This window comes from Caretta caretta, chromosome 27 (genome assembly GCF_965140235.1).
Source record: "Caretta caretta isolate rCarCar2 chromosome 27, rCarCar1.hap1, whole genome shotgun sequence".
NCBI lineage: Eukaryota > Metazoa > Chordata > Testudines > Cheloniidae > Caretta > Caretta caretta.
Window position 1 is genome coordinate 8,484,038 of NC_134232.1, and position 23,011 is coordinate 8,507,048.

Below are 23,011 nucleotides of genomic sequence, written 5' to 3' on the forward strand. Positions count from 1 at the left end.
TAGCACTGTGGAGTTTCTTGGTTCTGAGTTGGATTCCCTCACCCTGGCCCATTCTGTTGCAGTGGAGTTATGGACACCAAAAGTAAAAATCCTGATCCTGTAGTGAGCTCTGCATGGTGGAGCCCTATGATGCTTAAAGTTCTGTACAGGATCAAGGCCCTGGATCTGGCTGATTTAACTACAGGCCTGGTAGTCTACGATGGAAAATGGTGCTGTTTTTGCCTTACCTTTAATCAGACTCGACATTTATCACCTGCCAGTATAATGGCTGAAATGAGTGTGAAAATGCTTTTAAAACTGGTAGTTTTTTTAAAATACTCAAGAAATAAAATGAATCTTACATTCATGTAGCACCTTTCTTTGCACATCTAGCTCTATATCGGTAGAGAGAGCACTACTAAAATGCAGCCACCTCTGGGGTGGAGTGCACCTAGTCAACTTCATTGCAACGTGCAGCAAAATTGTGGAAGGGGAAATTTTGGCCAAAGGATATTGTGGGGAATCCTCTGTTTTAACTAAAGTTTCACAGCATTTTTAGGGCCAAATTTTCAGTGGTCTGCCATCCCTTTGCTAGCACACATCACGCACTCACATTTTCACGCCTACAATGAACTGTGGTGTCAGATATCAGAAATTTTCCAGTGAAATGTCAGTTTGTGGGAACCGAAGCTGTCTCTGGGCCAGGGTTGATTTTGATGAATTTCACAATTCCAAACATTTTTGAATAAAGTTTAGACACTGACAAAACGTTCTGTTTCGACAGCATCTAAATGTAAAGGCTCCATTTTGTTTCAAAATGATTTTTCAGTTAGAAATGTTAGTAATCCTAAAAAAGTTTTAAAAGACTAAAAAAGGTTTAAAGTGATTTTTTTTGGATTATTGGTTTATGAAAATTGAGATTTAGACTCTTCTTCCCAATTTGTGAATGGAATTTTTTTTAAAGCTTCTAAACCAATCATGAATGGGAAGATCATCTCCAGCCCAGCTCTAGCCTCAATTAAGATGTGCGTCTGCCATTCTTCATCTAACAGCACACACAAGCAGGTTCATATGTGTGTGTACACAAGTTGCATCCACCAAGAAAGGGGCCTTCACCTCATTTAAAATTTTGGCCCATCCTATGCAGAACAGACAAGACCGACGGTTTTAAGGTTTCACCCAAAATGATCACTTTAAAAGGCAGCTAGCCTCTGGGTGAAACACAGCAGCTGTTTCACACACCTCGGTGACAAAACATGACAGTTTTAGAGCAGGAAGTGAACCATGCCGAAAACCAATGGCAGTATTTTACACCAAGGAATTGTAGAATTTTGGTTTTTCCCCACCAGTTAACAAGGATAAGATTTTTATTCTAAATTCCTTAGTGTAGACAAGGCCTAAATATACTATTATATTTTGGTTCCTTTCCCAGACCTGAAGAGATCTGTGTAGCTCAAAAGCTTGTATCTTCCGCCAACAGAAGTTGATCTAATAAAAGATATGACCTCACCTACCTTCTCTCTGGTTTACACCAATGTACTTTAACTCTTCCCTAGCTACCACCTCACCACCACCATGTTAAAACTAATGGACATTAATCTGCGATAACAAAACTCAGCAGTGCTGTCTGACAACCCCTTTAGATTTTCCAATACTGTATAACGTATCTAATGCAAAAGGGCAGAAAAACAATTGCAAATTCTGTTGTGGGAATCCCTGCATTGGTAGCCAAAGCAAAACCATGTAGAACCCTCCTCCTTGTCTAACGTTTATGGGCCTAAGAGCAGGTCCACCCACCCCAAGAGAGCTCATAACACTTAATTGCAATTTTTTTTTTTTTTTGGTCTGTAGGAGCCGCTTGCTTATTGGGATTGCCATTAATTTGACAGGCAGATCCCAGACAGGGGATTGGCTAGCAGCAGATGACGCCCATAACAACAAAGGTGGAGTTGGAAAAATTAGATTAAAAAAAATTGAGGACGGGGGGGGGGGGAATGAAAAACTCTCCCTTCACCCGCCCCCCTTCGGCTCTGAAATATACAAGTGTCAATTTCACGGTATCGTTAACAAATCCAGCGGTTCACCCAGTCCGGGAGGAAAGTGTGAATTTCACTCTAGACCTGTTTGTGCATTTCCTGGTGCAAGAGACACACCACAAAACTCCCCATTTTCTTCCTCCGTCTCCTTCTTCCCCGTGAGCCTGTTTACAACGCAGCCACTTGCCGTTTAGTTCAGCTTCCTTCTTTTGCGTTGGTGCAAATGTCTGTCCCAGCCCCCGGAACCGTACAGAGAAAAGCTGAATTTTATTTCTGGGCAGAGCTGGAACTTTTAAAAAAAACAAACCAACAACCCAGGCCCTCTTTCTGCGTGCTATTCGAGGTGGGTTGTAGAGGAAATCGACCATTTGAATTGTTGGGGCTCTTGTTGCAAACGCCTGAAGAGGATTGTTGCAAATGTAAGCTGTTTTTTTTTTTTCCCTCCCTTCTCTTTCCCTGTCTCTCCCTTTTCCCTCCTCCTCTGTTCTTTTGGCTACAGTGTTGCAAAAGCAAAGAGCAATAAACACGCACACACAGAGAGAGTGAGAGAGACAGACAGACAGACAGGCAGCCCCGTAAGAGCCAGAAGAGAGAGTTAAAAGAGGAGAGGAGAACGGTCTCTCTGACAATTCCGTTTAGGGAGCAGATGGAAAAGTGGAGACTTGTGAAGGGCTGTGAGGTTGGCTAAGGATCCAGGAGCGAAAAGAGCCCGGCTGATTGGAAGAAAAAAGCAGAGAGATGGAGGCGGGGGAAGTGCAATCTCTCTGCGGGGACTGGAGCGAGTCCACGCCCGGGGCCAGCGCTGCAGAGCTGGCTAGCATTCAACCAGCGCTCCCCAGCTAAAAGCACCCAAAAAAAGCAGCCCCCAAGTTCCTTCTTCAGCCTGGCTGATTTGCAGGTAGGTGCATTTTGGAAGGGGGGAAAAAAAACCCAACCCCACAACCCACGACCTCCAGCAGTAAACGCGCCCGATGCAGCCCCCTGTTGCAAGGGAGGGCGGGTGGGAGAGACGGATCAGGGGGAGGGGGGAGAAGGCACGATCCGAGGCAACGCTTGCTGCACCGGGCTGCTTTGCTGCAGCAGGAGCTCATGTGGAGCTCGCCATTAGCCGACGCTCTGGTTCGCCATCTGGGGCTGGAGGAGGCGCTTTGTTTCCTCCACAGGCTCCGGTGGCGCGGTTGGCTGCAGCTGCTGCTTCTCCCCCCCGGTCGCAGACTCGGCTGGTGCCCGGCTGACTCGGTAAGGAGAAGGCGATCGGGGCAGGAGGCAGCGGAGGGCCTCGGGGATTTTTTTTTTTTCGTGTCGGGTAAAGCGGGGGGTTTTTGTGCTGGCTGCCTGGGCAGATCGAGGCGGATTTTCCACGCGCTCCGCAAGCAGGAGGGAGGCCCGGGGATCTCGCCATATGCAGGAAGCGGCGGCTGCATGAGCCTCGGCGTGCCCGGGCATCGGGGCTTACAAAGCGGGGTGGGTGGAAAGCGGGCTGCTGCGGAACCGGGCCCCCCTGGAGCACCCGCGGCGGCGGTAGGGGAGGGGGAGCCCGCCAGCCCGCCGCCTCGTGTGCGCTGCCGCTCCGCGGGCAAGGGGGGGGACCGCACGAGGGGCTGGAGCGGGACGCGGGCGGCCCCGGTCGGGCGGCTCCCGGGGCGGCTGGCTGCCGGGGGCAGGTTTCCAGGGCTGGGCGGTTGTTTGTTCGTTCGTTCGTTCGTCTCCCCGGGGCGGTGAGTTCCGCGCCGGGGCCGCTGAGGTCGCCGTCTCCGCCCGGCCGCCGCCAGCCCGCCCGCCCGCCATCCGGTGCGTGCCCCGGCTGGTTCGCCGCCCCGCCGGCCGGGCGCCGGGCTGCGGCCCCCCGCCGGGCCGGGCTGGGCGGAGGAGCGGGGCTCCGGCGGGCCGGGCTGGGCGGAGGAGCGGGGCTCCCCGGGGGTCGGTGCGGGGAGGACGCGCTGCCCGGACGCCCCCAGCCGGGCATCCAGCGCCGCGGCGGCGCCCCCCGCCTCCGCCCCTAGCGGCTCCGGCGCGGCGAGTCCTGCCCCCGCCCGCCCCCTCCTGCCCTGGAGCCTCGGGAGGCGGCTCCGCGTCGGCGGCCGCCGAGCGCCCCGGGCCGGAGCGGGGCGAGCCGCGGAGCCGGCGGGCGGAGCCAGCCATTGTCCGCCCGAGCCCGCCGCGCGGGGAGCCGAGCCGGCCTGGCCCGGTAACCGGGCGGGGAGAGCGCCGCGGGGGCCCGAGCCTCCGGGGCGGAGGGCCCGAGTCTCCGCGGGGGGGACCGGAGCGGGGCGCCGCGCAGGCCGAACGGCCCCGGGTCTCCCCGGCGGGCGGGGAGCGGGCGGCGGCGGAGCGATCCGGCCGCGGGGGTCGAGCCGAGCCGGGCCGAGCCCCGGGGGGGGTGGCGGCGGAGGCGGCTCGGAGGCGGCCGCGGTGCCGGGGGGGGGGGGGTGTGTGTCGGGGCAGGCCCCGCTCCGGGCGGCGGGGTGAGGCCGCGGCGCCCGGCGGAGGAGGCCGCCTGCTCTCCCCGGAGGGGGTGGGGGAGGGAGGCGCAGCTGCTGGCGCGTCGGTCCCGCCCGGCTGCCGCTGCCTGGAGGAGGAGGAGACTGGCGCTGGCCGGAGCTGCGTTTGGGCAGGGGCTGCGCAGGGCACGTGGGGATCCTCCCCCCCCCCATCGCGGCCTGCTCCTCCCCCCCCGCCACCCCGGGGATCTGCCCCCCCCATCGCGGCCTGCTCCTCCCCCCCCGCCACCCCGGGGATCTGCCCCCCCCATCGCGGCCTGCTCCTCCCCCCCCGCCACCCCGGGGATCTGCCCCCCCCATCGCGGCCTGCTCCTCCCCCCCCGCCACCCCGGGGATCTCCCCCCCCATCGCGGCCTGCTCCTCCCCCCCCGCCACCCCGGGGATCTGCCCCCCCCCATCGCGGCCTGCTCCTCCCCCCCCGCCACCCCGGGGATCTGCCCCCCCCCCATCGCGGCCTGCTCCTCCCCCCCGCCACCCCGGGGATCTGCCCCCCCCATCGCGGCCTGCTCCTCCCCCCCCCGCCACCCCGGGGATCTGCCCCCCCCATCGCGGCCTGCTCCTCCCCCCCCGCCACCCCGGGGATCTGCCCCCCCCCCATCGCGGCCTGCTCCTCCCCCCCCCGCCACCCCGGGGATCTGCCCCCCCCCATCGCGGCCTGCTCCTCCCCCCCCATCCCGGCCTGCTCCCCCCGCCATCCCAAGGATCTGCCCTCCTCCATCCTGGCCTGCTCCACCCCCCTCCCCCCGCCACCCCGGGGATCTGCTCCCCTCCCCCCTGGCCTGCCCCTCCCCCCTGCCACCCCGGGGATCTGCCCCCCCATCCCAGCCTGCTCCTTTCCCCCCCCCCCGCCACCCCGGGGATCTGCCCCCCCCATCGCGGCCTGCTCCCCCCCCCCGCCACCCCGGGGATCTGCTCCCCCATCCCGGCCTGCTCCTCCCCCCCGCCATCCCGGGGATCTGCCCTCCTCCATCCCGGCCTGCTCCTCCCCCCCGCCATCCCGGGGATCTGCCCTCCTCCATCCCGGCCTGCTCCTCCCCCCCGCCATCCCGGGGATCTGCCCCCCCCATCCCGGCCTGCTCCTCCCCCCCCGCCATCCCGGGGATCTGCCCCCCCATCCCGGCCTGCTCCTCCCCCCCCGCCACCCTGGGGATCTGCCCCCCCATCCCGGCCTGCTCCTCCCCCCGCCACCCCGGGAATCTGCCCCCCCCCATCCCGGCCTGCTCCTCCCCCCGCCACCCCGGGGATCTGCCCCCCCCATCCCGGCCTGCTCCTCCCCCCCCCGCCATCCCGGGGATCTGCCCCCCCCATCCTGGCCTGCTCCTCCCCCTCCCCCCGCCACCCCGGGCATCTCCTCCCCCCCCCATCCCGGCCTGCTCCCCCCCCCCCCGCCACCCCGGGGATCTGCCCCCCCATCCCGGCCTGCTCCTCCCTCCCCCCGCCATCTCGGGGATCTGCTCCTCTCCCCTCCCGGCCTGCTCCTCCCCCCCCCCGCCACCCCGGGGATCTGCCCCTCCCCACCCCGGCCTGCTCCTCCCCCCCCCGCCACCCCGGGGATCTGCCCCCCCATCTCGGCCTGCTCCTCCCTCCCCCCCCCGCCATCCCGGGGATCTGCCCTCCTCCATCCCGGCCTGCTCCTCCCCCCCGCCATCCCGGGGATCTGCCCTCCTCCATCCCGGCCTACTCCTCCCCCCGCCATCCCGGGGATCTTCCCCCCCCATCCCGGCCTGCTCCTCCCCCCCACCACCCTGAGGATCTGCCCCCCGCCCCAATCCGGCCTGTTCCCCCCTCTCCCCATCCCAGGGATCTGCCCCTCCAATCTCGGGCTGCTCCTCTCCCTGCCCGGGGATCTACCCCCTCACCCCCGCCAACCCCGGGCTGCTCCTCCCCCCGCCCGGGGATCTGCCCCTCCCTGTGCCTGGGGATCTGCCCCCCATCCCAGCCTGCCCCTCCCCCTTTCCAGGGATCTGCCCCTCCTTCTGTCCCAGGATGAGCCTCCCCACCACGATCCCAGCCTCTGTGCCCCCCCCCCCCCCCCCCGCGCCATCTGGGCCTGCTCCTCCCTCTGCCCCGGAGGTCTTCCCCCCCACATCCTGGCCTGCTCCTCCTCCCACCTGGGGATCTCTCCCCCCATCCTGGTCCGCCCTTCCCTCCATGCACCTCCCTCTGCCCCTGAGGATTTCCCTCTCCTCTTGTCCTGCCCCTCTCCTGCCTGAGGAGCCCTCTGGTTCCTCCACCATGATCCCGACCCAGCCCCAACTCTCCTGCTTGAGATTCCCTTTACCCTCCCCCATCCTGCTCTTCTCCTCCTCCTCTGTCTGGGGATCCCTCCTTCCTTCCCCCCCCATCCCTCCCTCCCCATGATCCCAGTCCAGCTCCTCCTCTCCAGTCTGGGGATCCCTCTGTCTCTCCCTCTGCCATCCTAGCTTGCTCCTCCTTCTGCCTGGGGATCCCTTTGCTTCCCCCCCCCCCATACCAGCCTGCTGCTCCTCCCCCTCCTCCTGGGGATCTCTCTGCCCCCCCCCACGTGATCCTGGTTTCCCCCTCCCCCTGCCTGTCTGTGTTTATGTTTCCCTCTCCCTCAGCTCAGCCCTCTCCCCCTCCATTCTGGCCCCTGGAGGTCTTTCTGCTCCCGCCCCCCCCAATACCAGCCGTCTTCCTCCCCTTGCCTGGGGGTCCTTCTGCTGCCTCATCACAGCCCAGCCCCCTCCCTCGATCTCAGATCCCCCATCCTTCTGACCCCCATACCTGAGGATGTTTCCCATGCCCCTGCCCAGCACCCCCTCCCCATTTGTTGGGAGGAGTTTCCGGGCTCTCTGACTTATGGGTCTATGAAAAGGGGCCGGGCTCCCATTATTTCCCCCTGTCTCTGGGGTTGGCCTTCCTCTGGGTCCCCCTTCCCACAGGGGAGAGGAGGAAGAGGACAGGAGTTCAGGGTGGGGTCCTCTGCATTGTGCATAGAGACAAGGATGGGAGGAGTCTGCTGGAGGGTGGGGGCATGGCTAGACCTTCAGAGTCCCACTCCTCCATGCTTCCCTCAGCTGGAGGAAAGCAGGGCCCTTGGACGCCTTGCCCCATCCCTAACCTACCCAGTCTTTTGGCAACACGATGCAATTTTTCCGGGGTGCAGATAGCTGAGTTCTCCTGGCTCTTGTTGTGATTGGGGAAAGGGTCCCTTTTTAATTCGGAGAAGAGGTTTCAGCTCCACCGTTGGGATGGTCCGGAGACCAGGGAGGACAAGTTTTCTGCAAGCGGAGTTTATAGCTCTGGTTTCCATTTGATTTTAGAGTGAAGCTTGGTTGATTTAAGGTAGATTGAGAGGCAGCAGGAGAGACCCAAAAAGGGATCGCCCTAGGGTCAGACAGGTGGAGAATGAACGGAGAAGCCGATTGCCCTACAGACTTGGAAATGACAGCTCCCAAGAATCAAGGTGAGAGCAGCCCTGTTGCCCAGGCTTTCCCCCTCTGGATGGGATCTGTGCTTTGAGATCTTCTGTGTGTACCCACCCCCCAAAATCCTGCAAAGATCTAAGCCTATGAGTAATCCCAATGAGACTACTTACATGTGTGTGTGTAGTTAAGTACTTGTATGAGTCTTTCTAACAGCGTTTAAAAATTAGAAAGGTGCCTTCATTGTGATGTAATAAAATGTACCTAGCAGTTAGAGCAAATCCAGAATCCGTACATGGAGTTGACCTTCAGACCATGCTTTCTGCTAGTCCTTTCCTGGGGCCGCTCAATACAATTATTTAACCTTTAAAGGGGCCACTAAAACTGACAGAGTTAAGGCTGATGCTCCAGCCCCACTCCGTGCAGTTGTGGATGTAGAAAGGGGCCTGGCTGACTAGTTTATGGATGCCAGTCAGGAAATTCAAAATCGAGGCCAACTTTGATTGGTTGGGTGTCATGATTGTAACGTTCGAACAAAACATACGGGATCCGATCCATACCTGACATGATCGAGTGCAGCTTCATTGACTTTGCTGGAGTTGCAGCTGTTCACATTGGGGCTGGATTGACTCAAGTCTCCACGTAGAGGCCCCCAGCTCCTAGGTAATCCAATTTTCAGTTTGGGGTGTTTTTTTTTTTTTAAAAAAGTGGTTTTAGCCCCACACACGTACAAATCCGAGTAGAAAAAGGTGTGTTTGGATCGCCCTTAGCACAGTGTGAGCCTGGGCCAGGACTAGCGCTCCTGGGCGCTACGATACCGCAAATAAATAATAATAATTCTCACTGATACGGTCAGAATCAGGCTCCCTGTGTTAATTTTGCCCTGAAAATGGCTGCCTTGAAGCGCTTTAAAAAGCCCTTGGAAAAACATAAAGACCAATACTGGACCCACCCTCACCACGAATGATGAAAGAGCCGACTCCCATCCATTCCTTGCACAAATACCCAAGGCTCCCTGTGAATCCTGGGGACTAGAAGGCTGCCAAATCAGAGCCCAGAAGATGTAGCTGTGCAAGCTAAGATAGAGTCATGGAAGATCAGATCCCATGCTTCAGGGTGTGGATCATCACATGTAGGGAGCTGCAGAAATTCTCCCTGCAAAGCACACACACCCACCCATCCACGGCAGCCCATGTACATCATTGCTTAGTTGGCCGCTGCATTCCGTCGAAGCATCTGATATAAGGCCCAGTTTGCTCTGGGGTGGTGGATCTGATGACATAGCAACACAAAATGCATATTAATGAGCCATGCGGGTCTGTCGGGTAGCTCGTTTGATTAACTATAACAGGTGTAGTGCGGCTGTGAAAGGGAAATTGTCAAGGTTGGACAGACACAGAATTTAGCCAACCTTAAAATCACATACACACACACAGCCCTTCTCCCCGTCGGTCTGCCACCAAAATGGAGGTGAATGGAGGCTAACTGGGGAGTGCTTTGAGGGGAGATTCTGCAGCAACAAATCTAAGGGGCGTGCAGGGACTTGGGGACGTACAAAGATCCTGCTTTCTGAACCAAATATGCCCTGGTATAATCAGGTAAGTTTATTTCAATGCCCTAGTAGAATCAGGTGCATTGATTTCAGTGGAATTGCGTGCATTTACACAAAGACTGGTGTTGGGTGGTTGAGAGGAGCGCAGGATTTCTGTAGTTTCCATCAACTGGCCGTTCCCAAGAATGGAGCAGGGAAATCCATTACGGTGCACCCCGGAAGCCAGATGCAAGAGGTACACGTGAGGTCGGCTTAGGCCTCACTATTGTCCTGTTAACGTCTGCTGTGTGATATTAAGGACCGTGGTTGGCTCTTTGCGTAAAACTCTTGACGCTGATGGGTGCAGATTGAAAGCAGTACATGAATGTAAATGTTACCTTGATCTGGAATATGGAGTCTAACCAATATATTTTAACATGTAATTGATTAAAATGGTAGGCAAAGTTCACAGCTGTTAATTTTTCAAATGCTGACGAGATCAGATTGTTAACAGCCAATGTTTAGGATGGCCAGCTCTGAAAATCTCAGGAGATCTGAACTTTTAATTCCCTTTAATGTTCATGGGAATTAGGTGTCCTTATCCCATACAGGGCTTTGCAAACCTCAATTTTATCCCATGTTGAGGGTAAAAATTCTGCAACCCTTCACTTAAAATCAAAAGCCTTCGAAAGGTGAGCTGCATAGTGGAAAGTGGTTTTGAATTGAGGGTCTGATCAAGCTTTCACTGAAATCAGTAGGCAGCTTCCCCACAGGCTTTGAGTCAGACCTGAAGTACAAATCTTAGAATATAGAAACAACATAGAAGACTTGGCAGAGAAATACCAAAAACCCGTGTGCTTGTTTTCATATCTTTACTTGCACCCTTTGTGAAAATCCAGACTCCTCCAGGATTTGCTGGGCATGCCCAGGAATGCAACTTTGTGGACAAAGTGGGACTTCCATAAGATTTCCAGTAGCTGTGATGTCCCAGAAACTTCCGTTTACTTGTTGCATTTAGTCTGTTTAACTTTACTGTAGAGATAGATATTTAATTAACGTTTTCTTCCCTATAAAAACTCCACAGCCCCCCTAGGCCACAGCAACTGGTTTTCTGCCTATAAAAACCAGGGCCGGCGTTAGGGGGCAGCAAGCAGGGCAATTGGCTGGGGCCCCCACACCACAGAGGGCCCCACAAAGCTAAGTTGCTCAGGCTTCAGCTTCAGCCCCAGGTGGTGGGGCTTGGGACAAGCAGGGCCTTGGCTTTCTGCCCTGGGCCCCAATGAGTCTAATGCTGGCCCTCCTGGGTGGCCCCCCCTAAAACCTGCTCACAGCCCCCCCGGGGGGCCTCGGACCCCTAGTTGAGAACAGCTGATCTGGACCATCCCTGGCGGGGGCTTGTCTAATTTGTTCTTAAAAACCCCCAATGACAGAGATTCTGCAATCTCCCTAGGTAATTTGTTCCAATGCTTAACCACCCTGACAATTAGACCTTAGGAAAAACTTCCTAACTTATAAATCTCCCTTGCTGCAATTTAAGCCCATTGCTGCTTGTCCTGTCCTCAGTGGTTAAGAAGAACAATTTATCACCCTCCTCTTTATAGCAACCTTTTGCGCACTTAAAGATTTTTATTGTGCCCCCTCTCTGTCTTCCCTTTTCCAGAGTAAACAAACCCTGTTTTTTCAGCCTTTCCTCATAGGTCCTGTTTTCTAGACCTTCTGTCATTTTTGTTGCCTCTGGATTTTCTCCAATTTGTCCACATCTTTCCCAAAGTACGATGCCCAGAAGTGGACACAATATCCCAGCTGAGGCCTTAACAGAGTGGAAGAATTATCTTGTCTTGCTTACAACACTCCTGCTAATACATCTGAGAATGATGTTTGCTTTTTTTGCCACAGTATAACACTGTTGACTCTCATTTAGTTTGTGATCCGCTATAACCCCCCTTCCCCCCAGATCCTGTCCTGCAGTACTCCTTCCTAGGAAGTAATTTCCCATTTTGTATCTGTGCCAGTGATTATTCCTTCCTACTTGAAGTACTTTGCATTTGTCCTTATTGAATTTCTTCCTGTTTATTTCAGATCATTTCTCCAGCTTGTCAAGATAATTTTGAATTCTAATCCTGTCCTCCGAAGTGCTTGTAACTCCTCCTAACTTAGTATTGTCCATTAAGTTTATAAGTGTGCTCTCTATGCCATTATCCACATGATTTATGAAGATATTGAATAGTACGGACCCAGGACAGATCCTTGTGGGACCCTACTTGATATTCCCTTCCAGTTTGACTGTGAATCATTGATGATTACTCTCTGAGTACAGTTTTCCCAACCGATTGTGCACCCCCTTAGAGATGGTTCGTACAGGCTGTATTTCCTTAGTTTGCTCATGAGAAGGTTGTGTGAGACAGTATCAGAAGCCTTACTAAAGTTAAGTTGTATCAGGTCTACCGCTTCCCCCCCGAGCCTCAAGGACTGTTACCCTGTCAAAGAAGGGTATTAGGTTGGTTTGACATGATTTGTTCTTGACAAATCCATGTTGACTCTTACTTACCGCCTTGTTATCTTCTAGGTGTTTACAAACTGATCGTTTGATTATTTGCTCCATTATCTTTTGGGTACCAAAATTAAGCTGACTGGTCTGTAATTCCCTGGGTTGTCCTTATTCCCCTTTTTATAGCTAGGTGCTATATTTGCCCTCTAGGATCTCTCCTGTCCTTCATGAGGTCTCAAAGACAATTGCTAATGGCTCAGAGATCTCTTCAGCCAGCTTCAGAGATCTCTCCATAGATTCAAGGGGACCATTTCTGATCATGTGGTCAGATCTCCCACATAACCCAGTAGTTCTGTGCGTGTGTTGATTGCTGAGAGAAACAACCAAGGAAGAGAATGACGTTTAACTGTCTGCTTCTCTAGGGTGCACTCTCTCCCAGTTTTCATTCATGTACGTCCTCACTTTGAGCTCTGAATCCAAGCCTGCCTTCTTGTGAATCGCATGTGGGTTATGCAGTCCATTTACCCGCGTCAAGGGCCAGCGCTCACGAAAGCGGGAGTTAGAATGGAAACGGCCACTCTTAAAGCAGTGGCTTCAGAGCGCACGGGTTAGCCTGCAACACACTGCTCTCTGCAGATGTGGATAACCGAGGCCCCTGTTATATTGTGTGTGTGGGGGGGGGTGTTGGAGGTCTGCTCCCCACTGCACGCAGAGCAGCTCTTCATCTGCTGAGGCTGTGCATTGTAGCCCCTGAGCGTTGATGTCTCCCTCACCCCCTGCTCTCTGGGGCGCTCAGCTGGGATCACTCTGTAATGCTTAGATTTTTCAAGTCAGTATTTGCAGGCCTCTTTTAAGGGCCTGGGGAGGGGATGGGGGAATTGCTTGGGTTGGTTCAAGGGCGGGGGGATGGGATAAAACTGAGCAAAGGAAAACGTGGGCTGAATGTCAGGAAGAAAACCCATAAGTAGTGGGATCTCGGTGCCCCAGAGCCATTCCCCAGGGACCTGCATTACATGGGTCCTTTTCCCCTTTGGCTCTGACTTCTGTCAGCCGAGGTGCTGTGGGAGCATTAGAAACAAACCTTCCAAGCTCCTAGCTGTGCATTCTGCCCGGCCTCTCAGCTGCCCCCTTCGCCTCCCTCCCTGGGAGCTTCCCGCTTCTTCCAGCGGGCAGCATGCAGGTTTGGTGATTGCCCCCCTACGCCAGCCGGCTGCTGCTGAGCATCTGCCTGGCAGTGCAGTAACACAGAGCAACGGGGCTGGCCCTTAGACAGTCTTAGCGGGGGAGTGGAATTTATCTCTGTCCAAGGGGCAGAGGGGAGCCAGTTTGTGCCTCCCCTATTCAGAAGGCTGCAAGGGCAGGTTCCGGTTGCTCTAACTGGTGTCCCGTGGAGCTTTGCCAGGGTGCAGAGTAGCTGGGTTGTGAGAGTGCCATGGTCCCGATGCTCCTCTAGAACTGCCCCTGCTCCAGCCATAGGGGCTCCCTGCACTGGGGGACCACGACTGTGGACCTCTGCTAAGCTCTAGTATGGCATAAACTGAGCTCTTCCGAGCCTCTGGAAGTGCTGTAGCCATGGCTTTCCAGTGCCCCTAGGCCTCCCTTTTTAATTTGGGGGAGGCTTCCCAGGTTTGCCAGCCTGCTGTGCAGAGAGAGCTAAAAACATCCCTTAGAAAGAGAACATTCTTGCAAGAGGCCATCAGGTAAAGTCTTGCCTTATTGCGTCAAAGAAACAGCCCTCAGCCCTTGCATAGCAATAGCTACCAGCTTGTCTGCTGTGGCTTTAAAACCAAAAAAAACCCCTCTGGCTCATGCCGAGTGAAATTTTGGCCTGAGCTGGGAAGTTTTGGCCTTTAGAAGAGGATGGAAATATCGCTGGTGATCACCCTAATCACCCAGTCCAGTCTGTCTGTCTGTCAGTGGAGAATTGCCTGCTGGGATCTGTAGTCTCTGCATGCTGGGCTGCTGTTCTAAAGGGGAGGCTGGTTGCAAGCAGCAGCTGGTCAAGTCTGGGTGCTGGGGTGCTATCCTGCTTGTGGCTGTGTTGGGTTAAAGGGCTGGAGCTCAGTAAAAAGCTTCCATGCTGAGCTGTGTGTCCTCCAACCTCAGGGAGGGCCAGCTGGCTGCGATACAGTTTCGATCATTTGTTTTCTTCCTTGCTCAGACTGTTGGTCCCAGGAGGACATGCTGACCCTGCTGGAGAGCATGAAAGGCAACCTGCCCTCCAACGACGGCAGCAAATTCAAAACCACCGAGTCCCATCTGGATTGGGACAAAGTGGCCTTCAAGGACTTCTCTGGCGAGATGTGCAAGATGAAGTGGATGGAGATCTCCACCGAGGTAACCTCCACGCGTTTGATGTGACGACCGTGGACTCTCTCCTGAAGCTCATGCTATAGGGTCAGGGCTTTGTGTAGCACAGGGGAGTGAGTGGGCTGAACAGGGGCGTGGGAGCCAGGAATCCCGAGTCCCCTTCCTCACCTACCTAAACAACCAAAGTCTGATTACCCGGCCTCAAGACTTGGGTTTTTCAATAATTTGTGTTAACTTTCTCCCCCAGCTCTGGCTCAGCCAGTGGCTCGCTGTGGGCAAGTCCCTTCCCCCACTCTTTGCCCTATGCCCCTCTGCAGAGGGGGGATGACACTGACCTGTCTCCCAGGGATGCTTGCGGGAGGGCTCAAACCATGAGCCACAGCATTATTATTGAAGTGTCGAGGGTTGTAGGGTTTAGCATCAAAGCATTCGGCGCTGTACAAATCGCAACGTTGCGACCTCCCCCCCCCCCGCCCCTCACGGCTTGTGATCTGTCGATCTATTATCACCGTGGCGCTGTTTGATCTGTCGTCGGAACTGATCCCTGCTTATTCTTGTAGGTGAGGAAATTCCGAACGCTGACAGAACTGATCATGGATGCTGAGGAACATGTAAAGAATCCTTACAAGGGCAAAAAGCTCAAGGTAGGTAATCAGGACGGGGCCAACAAATGGGGTCTCGTCTTCCACCCTGTCCAGGCTGGGGGATCTCAGCAGGGGGCAGCAGAATTGCCTTAACCATCGTTTGGAGGAGCGGGAGTTGTCTTCTGTACTGGAGTCCAGTAAAATGCATCACATATCAAGTCTCCCGTATGTGATATTCTCTGGCAGGGAAATAGACTAGCTGATCTACTGGGCCATTCCAGGGCTAACTCTGTGGGGAAAATTTTGCTTCATTCTGACAGATGATAACACTGACGTGCTTCCCAGGGCGTGGAGGATTAGTTAGCTAAAGTTTATAAAGCCCGTTGGAGGTGGAAAGCTGGGCAATAGCCACATATGGTGACCATGTGAACTACGTACAACAGGCATGGGTGTGGTGTTGATAACCTGTGTCTAAGTTTAGAGCAGAGGGCTGCGAATTGGCTCTGGGAGGCAATGTGGTCTAGTGGCTACAACACAAAATGGGAGTCAAGACTCCCGGGTTCTAATTGACTCTCAGCGTGCGTCAAATCACTTCCCCATTTTGTGCCTTAGTTTCCTTTTCCCCATCTTAAAATGACAATAGTACCCACCTCACGAGAGGGGCCGTGAGGCCTAATTAGTGTGTGTAAATGGTTTTGGAGAGCCTAGGGGAGCCCCTTGTGGCCTTGATAAATCTGAAGGATTGTTATTTATCCGTCTTAGGTACTCGTATGGGTCCCATTACCATAGCACGGAGCACCTCACAGCCTGCTGTGTGTGCATCCTCACAACCCCCGTGAGGCAGGGCAGTGCTATTCTCCCCTCTCCCTCGTCACAGATGGGGAACCGAAGCACAGACAGACTAAGTGACTTGCCCAAGGTCTCATAAGGGGTTTGTGGCAGAGCTGGGAACTGAACCGGGTCTCCCAAGTCCCAAGCTGGTGCCCGAACCACTGGGCCATCCGTCCCCTTACAGGCACATGGTGTGCATAGGGATGTATTTTTTTAATTGTCCTCTCTCCCTCAGAAACACCCCGATTTCCCCAAGAAGCCCCTGACACCCTACTTCCGCTTCTTCATGGAGAAGCGAGCCAAATATGCCAAGCTGCACCCTGAAATGAGCAACCTGGATCTGACCAAAATCCTGTCCAAGAAATACAAGGAGCTCCCCGAAAAGAAAAAGGTACGTGAAGCTACAGAATGTGGGATTTGGGAGCTTCTCTCTCTTGCACGCATGCACTCGACTTAGGAGCTGATCCTGTGCTCCATGCAGCCAGATCCCCCTGTAGTCAGTTTTGGGGCAGGGAGGGGGCCTGGACAGGCTCTGGAGTCTGCCCACGCAGGATTAGGGTTCAGGTGGGCCACAAGTCCTTAGGACAGGGCATGTTCAGGGAGGCAGTGTGACCTGCTGGATCGAATACTGGGCTGAGACACGGGAGCCGTGGGTTCTATTCCTGGCTCAGCCGCTGGCCTGCTGGATCACGTTGGGCAAGTCACGTCACTGCTCTGTGCCTCGGTTTCCCCCGTCTGTACAATGGGGATAATGACACTGACCTCCTTTGTAAAGCGCTTTGAGATCGTTGAACGAACAGTACTATAAAAAGAGTTAGGTGGTATTATATGTTTAAACCTTTTGTGCTCTTAAGATTCCCTTCCTTTCCCCCCAAGCACTCGGTATTTCCTAGAATTTGGGATCTGTGCAGTGCCGGGGGGAGGGTGTATGGTGAGGAGATGGGTGGTATCCAAGCTCCACCCCCTAATTTTTCCACTGAAATGGTCGGCAGTAAAACGGTTACAACGTTAATTGATCCTCATTAGGCTTCAGGGATAAATGTGCGCCCGGCACTCCTCGGCCAGAGCTCTGGGTCCAGGCTGCCCCTCTGGGGACTCAGTGACACTGCCCTGCTCTAGGTCCCCGGGGAAGGTTTGCCCTGCAGTCGGAAGAGGTTAGGAACTGACCCGTTGCTGTGACAGTTTAAGATCTTCACGTGAAATGTTGGCTCCACCCAAGAGGTCAGCCCTGGCTCAATCCATCCCGTGCCATGACCCAGCGGTCACCCACCCGGCTGGGTCAGATGTTCCATTGGGGTGGCAGCTGCATGCGCCATTCGCTTTATGTTCAAGCCCTAACCTGTCCCCGCAGACGCCTCGGCGCTAACCTGCGTATCGATGTGACGTGGGACAGCTATAAACGTCCCCTCCGACTACCTGGTGCCAGGGCCTTGTGGCCTGAAACCAGGCCGCGGTCTGCTTTGCTGTAGACAATGGCCAGGTTGGGATCTTTCTGTCGCTTCCCAGGGCGTTCGGTGCCCCATAGGATGAATAGGATTTGTGCATCTAACCCCCCTTAGGCAGCTTGGAAAATCTCAGCCCCTAGCTGCCGTTTCTGGATCCGATTCTGCAGGTCCTGCGAGCCCTGAACTCCTATGGACCCCTGTAGAAGCCATGGTGCTCAGCACTTTGCAGGGGTCAAACACTTCATTTGCAGGGCTGGCCGAGATGACTGGGCACCAGCCTCCCAGCACACGGGACTCCCCTTCCTTTGCTGGGCAGCTGTACAGAGGACTCCACTGGCTCCCCGCCCCTGTTAACGCCCCGTCTCCTTTGTCCCTCCCAGATGAAATACATCCAGGACTTCCAGCGGGAGAAGCAGGAGTTTGAGCGGAACCTGGCAAGATTCAGGTAAGACACCGACTGGCCCCGAGGCGATCTCTAGCTGTGTTCGTCCCAACTAATCGGGGATGATGAGCATTTCCGGGTAACACCCACAGAGGGAGGAGCCCTTTGTGGGGGGGGACAACGAGGAGGAACAGCACAAAACAGGGGGTTAACAAAAGGAAAGGAAGGCTGAATCGGAATGGTTTCCTTGGCGCTCAAGCTGGGAGTCCTGGGGACCCGGGCTGGGGCAGGCGGGTCAGTAGAAGGCTCTTTCTCTGACAAAGCAGCCCTAGAGTGCAGACATTGGGGCAGACATTGGGGAACCACCTGTGGGTCTATCTCCCATCAAGAGAATGATGGGGGCCCAGTTGATGAGGTCCTTAAATACATTAAAGGGATCCTGCTTTGGCCCCCCACTTCAGCATGGACTCGATCTCTTCTAGCTCCAATTCCTGTGATCCCCTGACTCTCTTCTTGAGCCTTTTCCTAAGCCACTAGGGCCATGATCCTCAAAGGCATTTAGGCTGCTGACTTTCATTAAAATCAATGGACGTTAGGAGCCTAAATACCTTTTTGAGGTTCTAGGCCTTGGTGTGGCCCTCTTAGGTTCTGGGCCGAGATGTTCCAGGGTGGGACCCGGTTGATCAGAGTCTGTCTCTTCCTTTCGCTGCCTCTGACGCTCCCCCCCCCCCTTCTTGTCCCCGCTGCGTGCAGGGAAGACCACCCAGATCTTATTCAGAACGCTAAGAAGTCGGACGTCCCTGAGAAACCCAAGACCCCCCAGCAGCTGTGGTACAATCACGAGAAGAAAATCTACCTGAAAGTGCGCCCAGATGTGAGTTCCTCGTAGAGATGTGGTGTCTCTGTGTGTGTGTGTGTGTCTTTACACCATGGGAGGAGGGGGAGAGAAGCCAGGGATGGGAGGGGGCCTGAAGGAAGAGGCACCAAGCAGAAGTCCTGTGCTGTCCGGACAGAGGTAAGGAAGGGGTGCCGTGTGTCTGGGAGCAGACCCGGTGCCTGAGAGAGAGGGGCAGAGCACTGATTTCACTCCGGCTAGGGAAGGGACGCAGCGCATAGGGGCAGGATGGTGCAGTGAGCAAGCCCAGGATCGCTGTGTTTCCCAGAGAGGTGCCAAGCCCCGTTGCACAACCCAGAGCAGTGAGATCCCCAGCGCAAAGGCGACTCCCCTCCCACGTCCCCGCGAGCTCGGCTCGCTGCCCTGCCATCCCAGGCGGGAGAGAGGGCGGGCGGGGCCCGCATTTCCCCCCCTGTGCCCTCACCTCTGGCTTTGGGTTTTCAGGCCACCACGAAGGAGGTGAAGGACGCGCTGGGCAAGCAGTGGTCTCAACTCTCCGACAAAAAGAGGCTGAAATGGATTCATAAGGCCCTGGAACAGCGAAAGGAGTACGAGGTAGGGAACAGTCACCAGTTCCCCTCCATCTTCTCCCCGGCCCGACGGGCGCTACCTCCCGGCCACCAGCCGAGGGGCGTTCCGGGAGCCGGCCAGCCCCTCTCTGTAATCAGCCTGAGGGGTTGTTGTTGAGGGATGCAGGCCCCCCTCCTTCCACTCATTGTGGGGCTAGCCCACAGCCCAGGTAGCTCAGAGCCTTCCACTGTAGAGCTTGGGATCCATCGCCTCTCGAAAGGGAGGATAGGTGGGCGAGGCATAGGGAGGTGACTGGCTTCTCTCCTCCTCCCCTCCCTGTGCTGGCGGGCGTCGGCTCGGCCCCCTTAACCTGCCGGCTGCTTTGCCGTCCGCAGGAGATCATGCGGGATTACATCCAGAAGCACCCAGAGATGAACCTCGAGGAGGGCGTCACGCGCTCCACCCTCACCAAGGCAGAACGCCAGCTCAAGGACAAGTTCGACGGGCGACCCACCAAGCCGCCTCCGTAAGTCCCTTGCAATTCGAGGGTGGGGCTGACGCTGCTTTTTCTTGGGGAAGGGGGAGATTTGAGGCTTTCTATTCCTTCCCCCTTGTGGGTCCAGGGAAAGCAGAACCGGCAAAAGACAATCTGGGCCGTAGGTACAACCCTCCTAGCTTCGTACTCACGGCCCCACCCTCCATGGCTTGGCCCCACTGGGCCCTTCCTCACTCCAGCAGCTGGGCATATCTGCTTGGGGGGACGATCAGGCTACCTGCAGAGTCCTCTGCTGGTTGGGCACTGGCAGGGTGCTCCAGGGCGGTGAGTCGTGGAGTTAACACCCCATTGAGCTCCTCTGAGCTATCGTTCCAGGCTCTCTGCAGATTCAGGCTGTTTTACTTTCTGTTTTATTTTTTTAAACGAGAGCTCAGCCTTGCTCTGTACTTAACATTTAGATAGACCTCACTGTCCCTCGGGGGTGTGGAAAAAATCTCACCCCTGGGCGCCCTAGTTAGGTCGACCTGACCCCCGGCGTAGATGCAGCTAGGTGTACAAAAGAACTTCCGTCAACCTAGCTGCCGCTGATCGGGGAGGTGGATTAACTGCGGTGGGCGGAAAATCAAGTAGGACGCGTCTGCGCTATAATGGCACAGCTGGGTGTAGGGCCTGTAGTGTAGACGTAGCCTCAGGTTCTGGGCAATCATGCGACTCCTGGGCATGGGCCCGTAATTTGGCCTTCAGTGACACTTCGCAGCATCCAGCAGTCCCAAATAGGTTGACAAGCTCCAGTTTTTGGAGGCCAGATTATACCCAGAAATTGCTTCCCTTCTCTTTTGCTTCATCACTGAACTGCGGCCTGCTCTGGAGTTGAGCACGGCAGCTGTTGACCAGCGCACAGCAATGTTGCCGGGGAGGCTGGGACAGGAGGTGACCCTGAGGAAGCAGGCTGGAATCCCCCCAAGTTGTTCCCCAGAGGGAACACCACTGGGGAATTGTCAATGGCCGTGTGTGGGCAGGACCCTCATCTGAAAAAGGGGGGGGCGGGGAAGGAGTGGCGACTCCTAGCGCCCCACGGCAACTGTCGCTTCGCAGGAACAGCTACTCTCTGTACTGTGCGGAGCTGATGGCCAACATGAAGGACGTCCCCAGCACGGAGCGGATGGTGCTGTGCAGCCAGCAGTGGAAGCTGCTTTCGCAGAAGGAGAAGGACGCGTACCACAAAAAGTGTGATCAGGTGAACAGGCCGGGGGCCCGCACCTCAGTGGAGCTGAGTTTGGAGGAGGGGGGGAGAACAGGTAGAAACGGCTGGTTTCTACGGCTGTATTGGCAGTTCGAGTGGCCGCGTTAAATCATCGATCTGCGTTTGAGCCCCACCGGCTGTGGGCGCTGCCCTCTTGAATGGAGTGTGGCTGGAGAAACAAGCACCAGGAGAGAAGCCGGACGCCTGGGTTCTGCCCACGACGCCGGGCGAGTCACGTGCCTTCTCTGAGCCTCCGATTAAGCAAGGGGTGATTAGAGGCTGTGACGTGCTTAGAGACCCTCCAGCGGGGAGATGGAATTAGAAGCCCCGAGCACGGACTGTGGGCAAGCTCGGGGCCAGAGACTCGGGCCCAGGGAATCGTCTCTCTCGCCAGCAGTTGAGCTGCGCTGTCTCCGACACTAGGGCACAGATCCCCTGTGATTTTGCTGGGTGTTCGATTGGCGCGTGGGGATGGAGGTGACGTCTCTTAGTAACCGTCTCTCTCTCTCTCTCTCTCCTCCTGCTGCTTTTTCCACCAGAGAAAGAAAGATTACGAAATCGAACTCCTTCGCTTCCTGGAGGTGGGTGCGCCCGGTGGCCCAGCTCATTCTGTGAGGGGGGGGCCCAGCCAGCCTTCCCTTGGCATTTCATTACATGGCTCGTCGGTTTTGTTTTGCGTGGGCAACTGATTGTGTTGCACCGGTGGGGTGGGGTGGGGGGAGCGCTTTGTGTGCGCCAGGTCCTGTCTTTCTCTGCCGTGCGGGCTAAAGAGGCAGGCACGGTGGTATCCCTGCATTTCCCAGGTGTAGCTCCGGCAGTCTCCGTTCGCCGGGGCGGATGTAAATCAGAAGTCTGTTCCTTTTTATATTGGGTCTTATCCCAGCCCCTTCTAGTCATGCATTAAGCAGCTTGATTAATGGTTCATTCTCTCTCCCGTCTTCTCCCCGGGGGGAGGATGGTGTGGGCAGCAGGGGGTTTGTTTTGGTAGGGTTTTGTTCCGGTGAATTTACCCAGGCTGCTAGAGATGGCCGTTCATTCCCCGGTCTCTGATCAGCTCCGGAGAAAGCTCCGTCTCCTGCATACAGGAGCATTAGCGGAGTCAGAGGAGCTGCTCCGATGTAAATGGGTGTGAGCGGACAGAGAATCCAGCGGGGTGTGTGTGTGTGATCCCCTCCCCCTTCCTCCCCCCCCGCCATGCTTCCACCATCTTCACAGCATGTGGGGACTTGGCCTTCATTCACCTGGTGGCGGGGGGACGGGCAGGGCAGGGCCTTGTTTTGACCCGGGAGCTACTTTTTCCAAAACATCTGGGAGCTGCTAGCCCCCGTGTTGTGTCTGGGTGGGCGCGATGATTTTGTTTGCAAAAACCAAGGGTGGAAAACCCGACAAGTCTGTTTCCCCACCCGCTTCCCCCAGAATAAAGTTTCTTCTCTCCAGGGAAGGAGGAGGGAGGAGAGAAGGTCCCTCTTCGTCTGAGTAGGTGGGACAGGGACTGGCTCCGGTTGGAGCTGGTATCTGTCCATGCTGTGGGAGAGCCCAGCACCCCGAAGCACTGTGCTTAGCTGTCTCAGGATGGGTCCATTTTGTCTTCTGGTGTTTTAACCAATCTCTGGGCACACGCGCTAGTTTAAAACCTGGTGCCAATGCATTTGGAAAGTAGTACCTATAGCACCAAACATTTCAGGTGGGGGTGGTCCTTTTCCCCTCTATCCCTGGAGTCATAAAAGGGAAGCATTGTCTAGTGGCTAAATCACAGGCCCGGGAGTCAGGACTCCTGGGATCTGTTCGTGTCTGTGCCACGGATTCGCCGGGTGTCCTTGGACAAGTCACTTCCTCTCTGTACCTCTGTTTCCCCAGCTCTAAAATGGGCATATACATTTTACTGTGAGGAATTGGTTAGTGCCTATGTGCACCACTGCCCTCTAGTGGATATGACTGGAAATCCCGCACTGTGTCATAGGCCCAATACAGCTAATGGAGATTCTCTAGCAGGCAGATTCTGGAGCAGGAGAATCCGAGGCCCATGTGGTTTGAGATCTTCAAAGGCGTTAGTGAGATGAAAGTAGCAGCGTTGTTGTTACTCCAGTCCCTTTTCGTTGGATTGTTCCTCCTTTTAAAACTCACTCACCCCTCTGTGGCGCTCTCTGACCCACCCGCCTTTGCTTGCAATGCAGAGCCTGCCCGAGGAGGAACAGCAGAGGGTGCTGGGGGAAGAGAAGATGCTGGGAGCGAACAAGAAAGGCGCCACCAGCCCAGCTTCCAAAAAGTCATCGCCAGACACTGGCAAGGTGAGGGGCTGGCTTCGGCGCAGGGGGTGCGTGTGTGTGTCGTGAGAGTAGAGGGACAGAGCCAGTTACTTCTAAACCAGCTTCAAGACTTCTGGATGGTAGCTGC

General features: G+C 55.8%; 1 protein-coding gene across 9 annotated transcripts in view; it reads left to right on the top strand.

The window, feature by feature from the left end:
• Nucleotides 1-2,072: 2,072 nt before the first annotated feature.
• The window catches only part of UBTF (upstream binding transcription factor), a 29,266-nt gene continuing 8,327 nt past the window's right edge, over nucleotides 2,073-23,011 (top strand). The window contains exons 1-14 of one of the 9 annotated variants that reach the window (XM_075123737.1): nucleotides 2,073-2,358; nucleotides 2,515-2,913; nucleotides 3,179-3,254; nucleotides 7,801-7,943; nucleotides 14,083-14,258; nucleotides 14,792-14,875; nucleotides 15,882-16,037; nucleotides 17,472-17,536; nucleotides 18,227-18,347; nucleotides 18,813-18,923; nucleotides 19,274-19,404; nucleotides 20,470-20,611; nucleotides 21,157-21,198; nucleotides 22,792-22,905. In XM_075123737.1, coding sequence (XP_074979838.1) covers nucleotides 7,886-7,943; nucleotides 14,083-14,258; nucleotides 14,792-14,875; nucleotides 15,882-16,037; nucleotides 17,472-17,536; nucleotides 18,227-18,347; nucleotides 18,813-18,923; nucleotides 19,274-19,404; nucleotides 20,470-20,611; nucleotides 21,157-21,198; nucleotides 22,792-22,905 — 1,200 coding nt within the window. In that variant the 5' untranslated portion in view covers nucleotides 2,073-2,358; nucleotides 2,515-2,913; nucleotides 3,179-3,254; nucleotides 7,801-7,885. Of the gene's footprint in view, nucleotides 2,914-3,047; nucleotides 3,255-3,337; nucleotides 3,480-4,179; nucleotides 4,204-7,800; nucleotides 7,944-14,082; nucleotides 14,259-14,791; nucleotides 14,876-15,881; nucleotides 16,038-17,471; nucleotides 17,537-18,226; nucleotides 18,348-18,812; nucleotides 18,924-19,273; nucleotides 19,405-20,469; nucleotides 20,612-21,156; nucleotides 21,199-22,791; nucleotides 22,906-23,011 lie in introns of those variants that run through there. The other 8 variants (XM_048830278.2, XM_048830283.2, XM_075123736.1 and 5 more) reach the window with 8 other exon arrangements.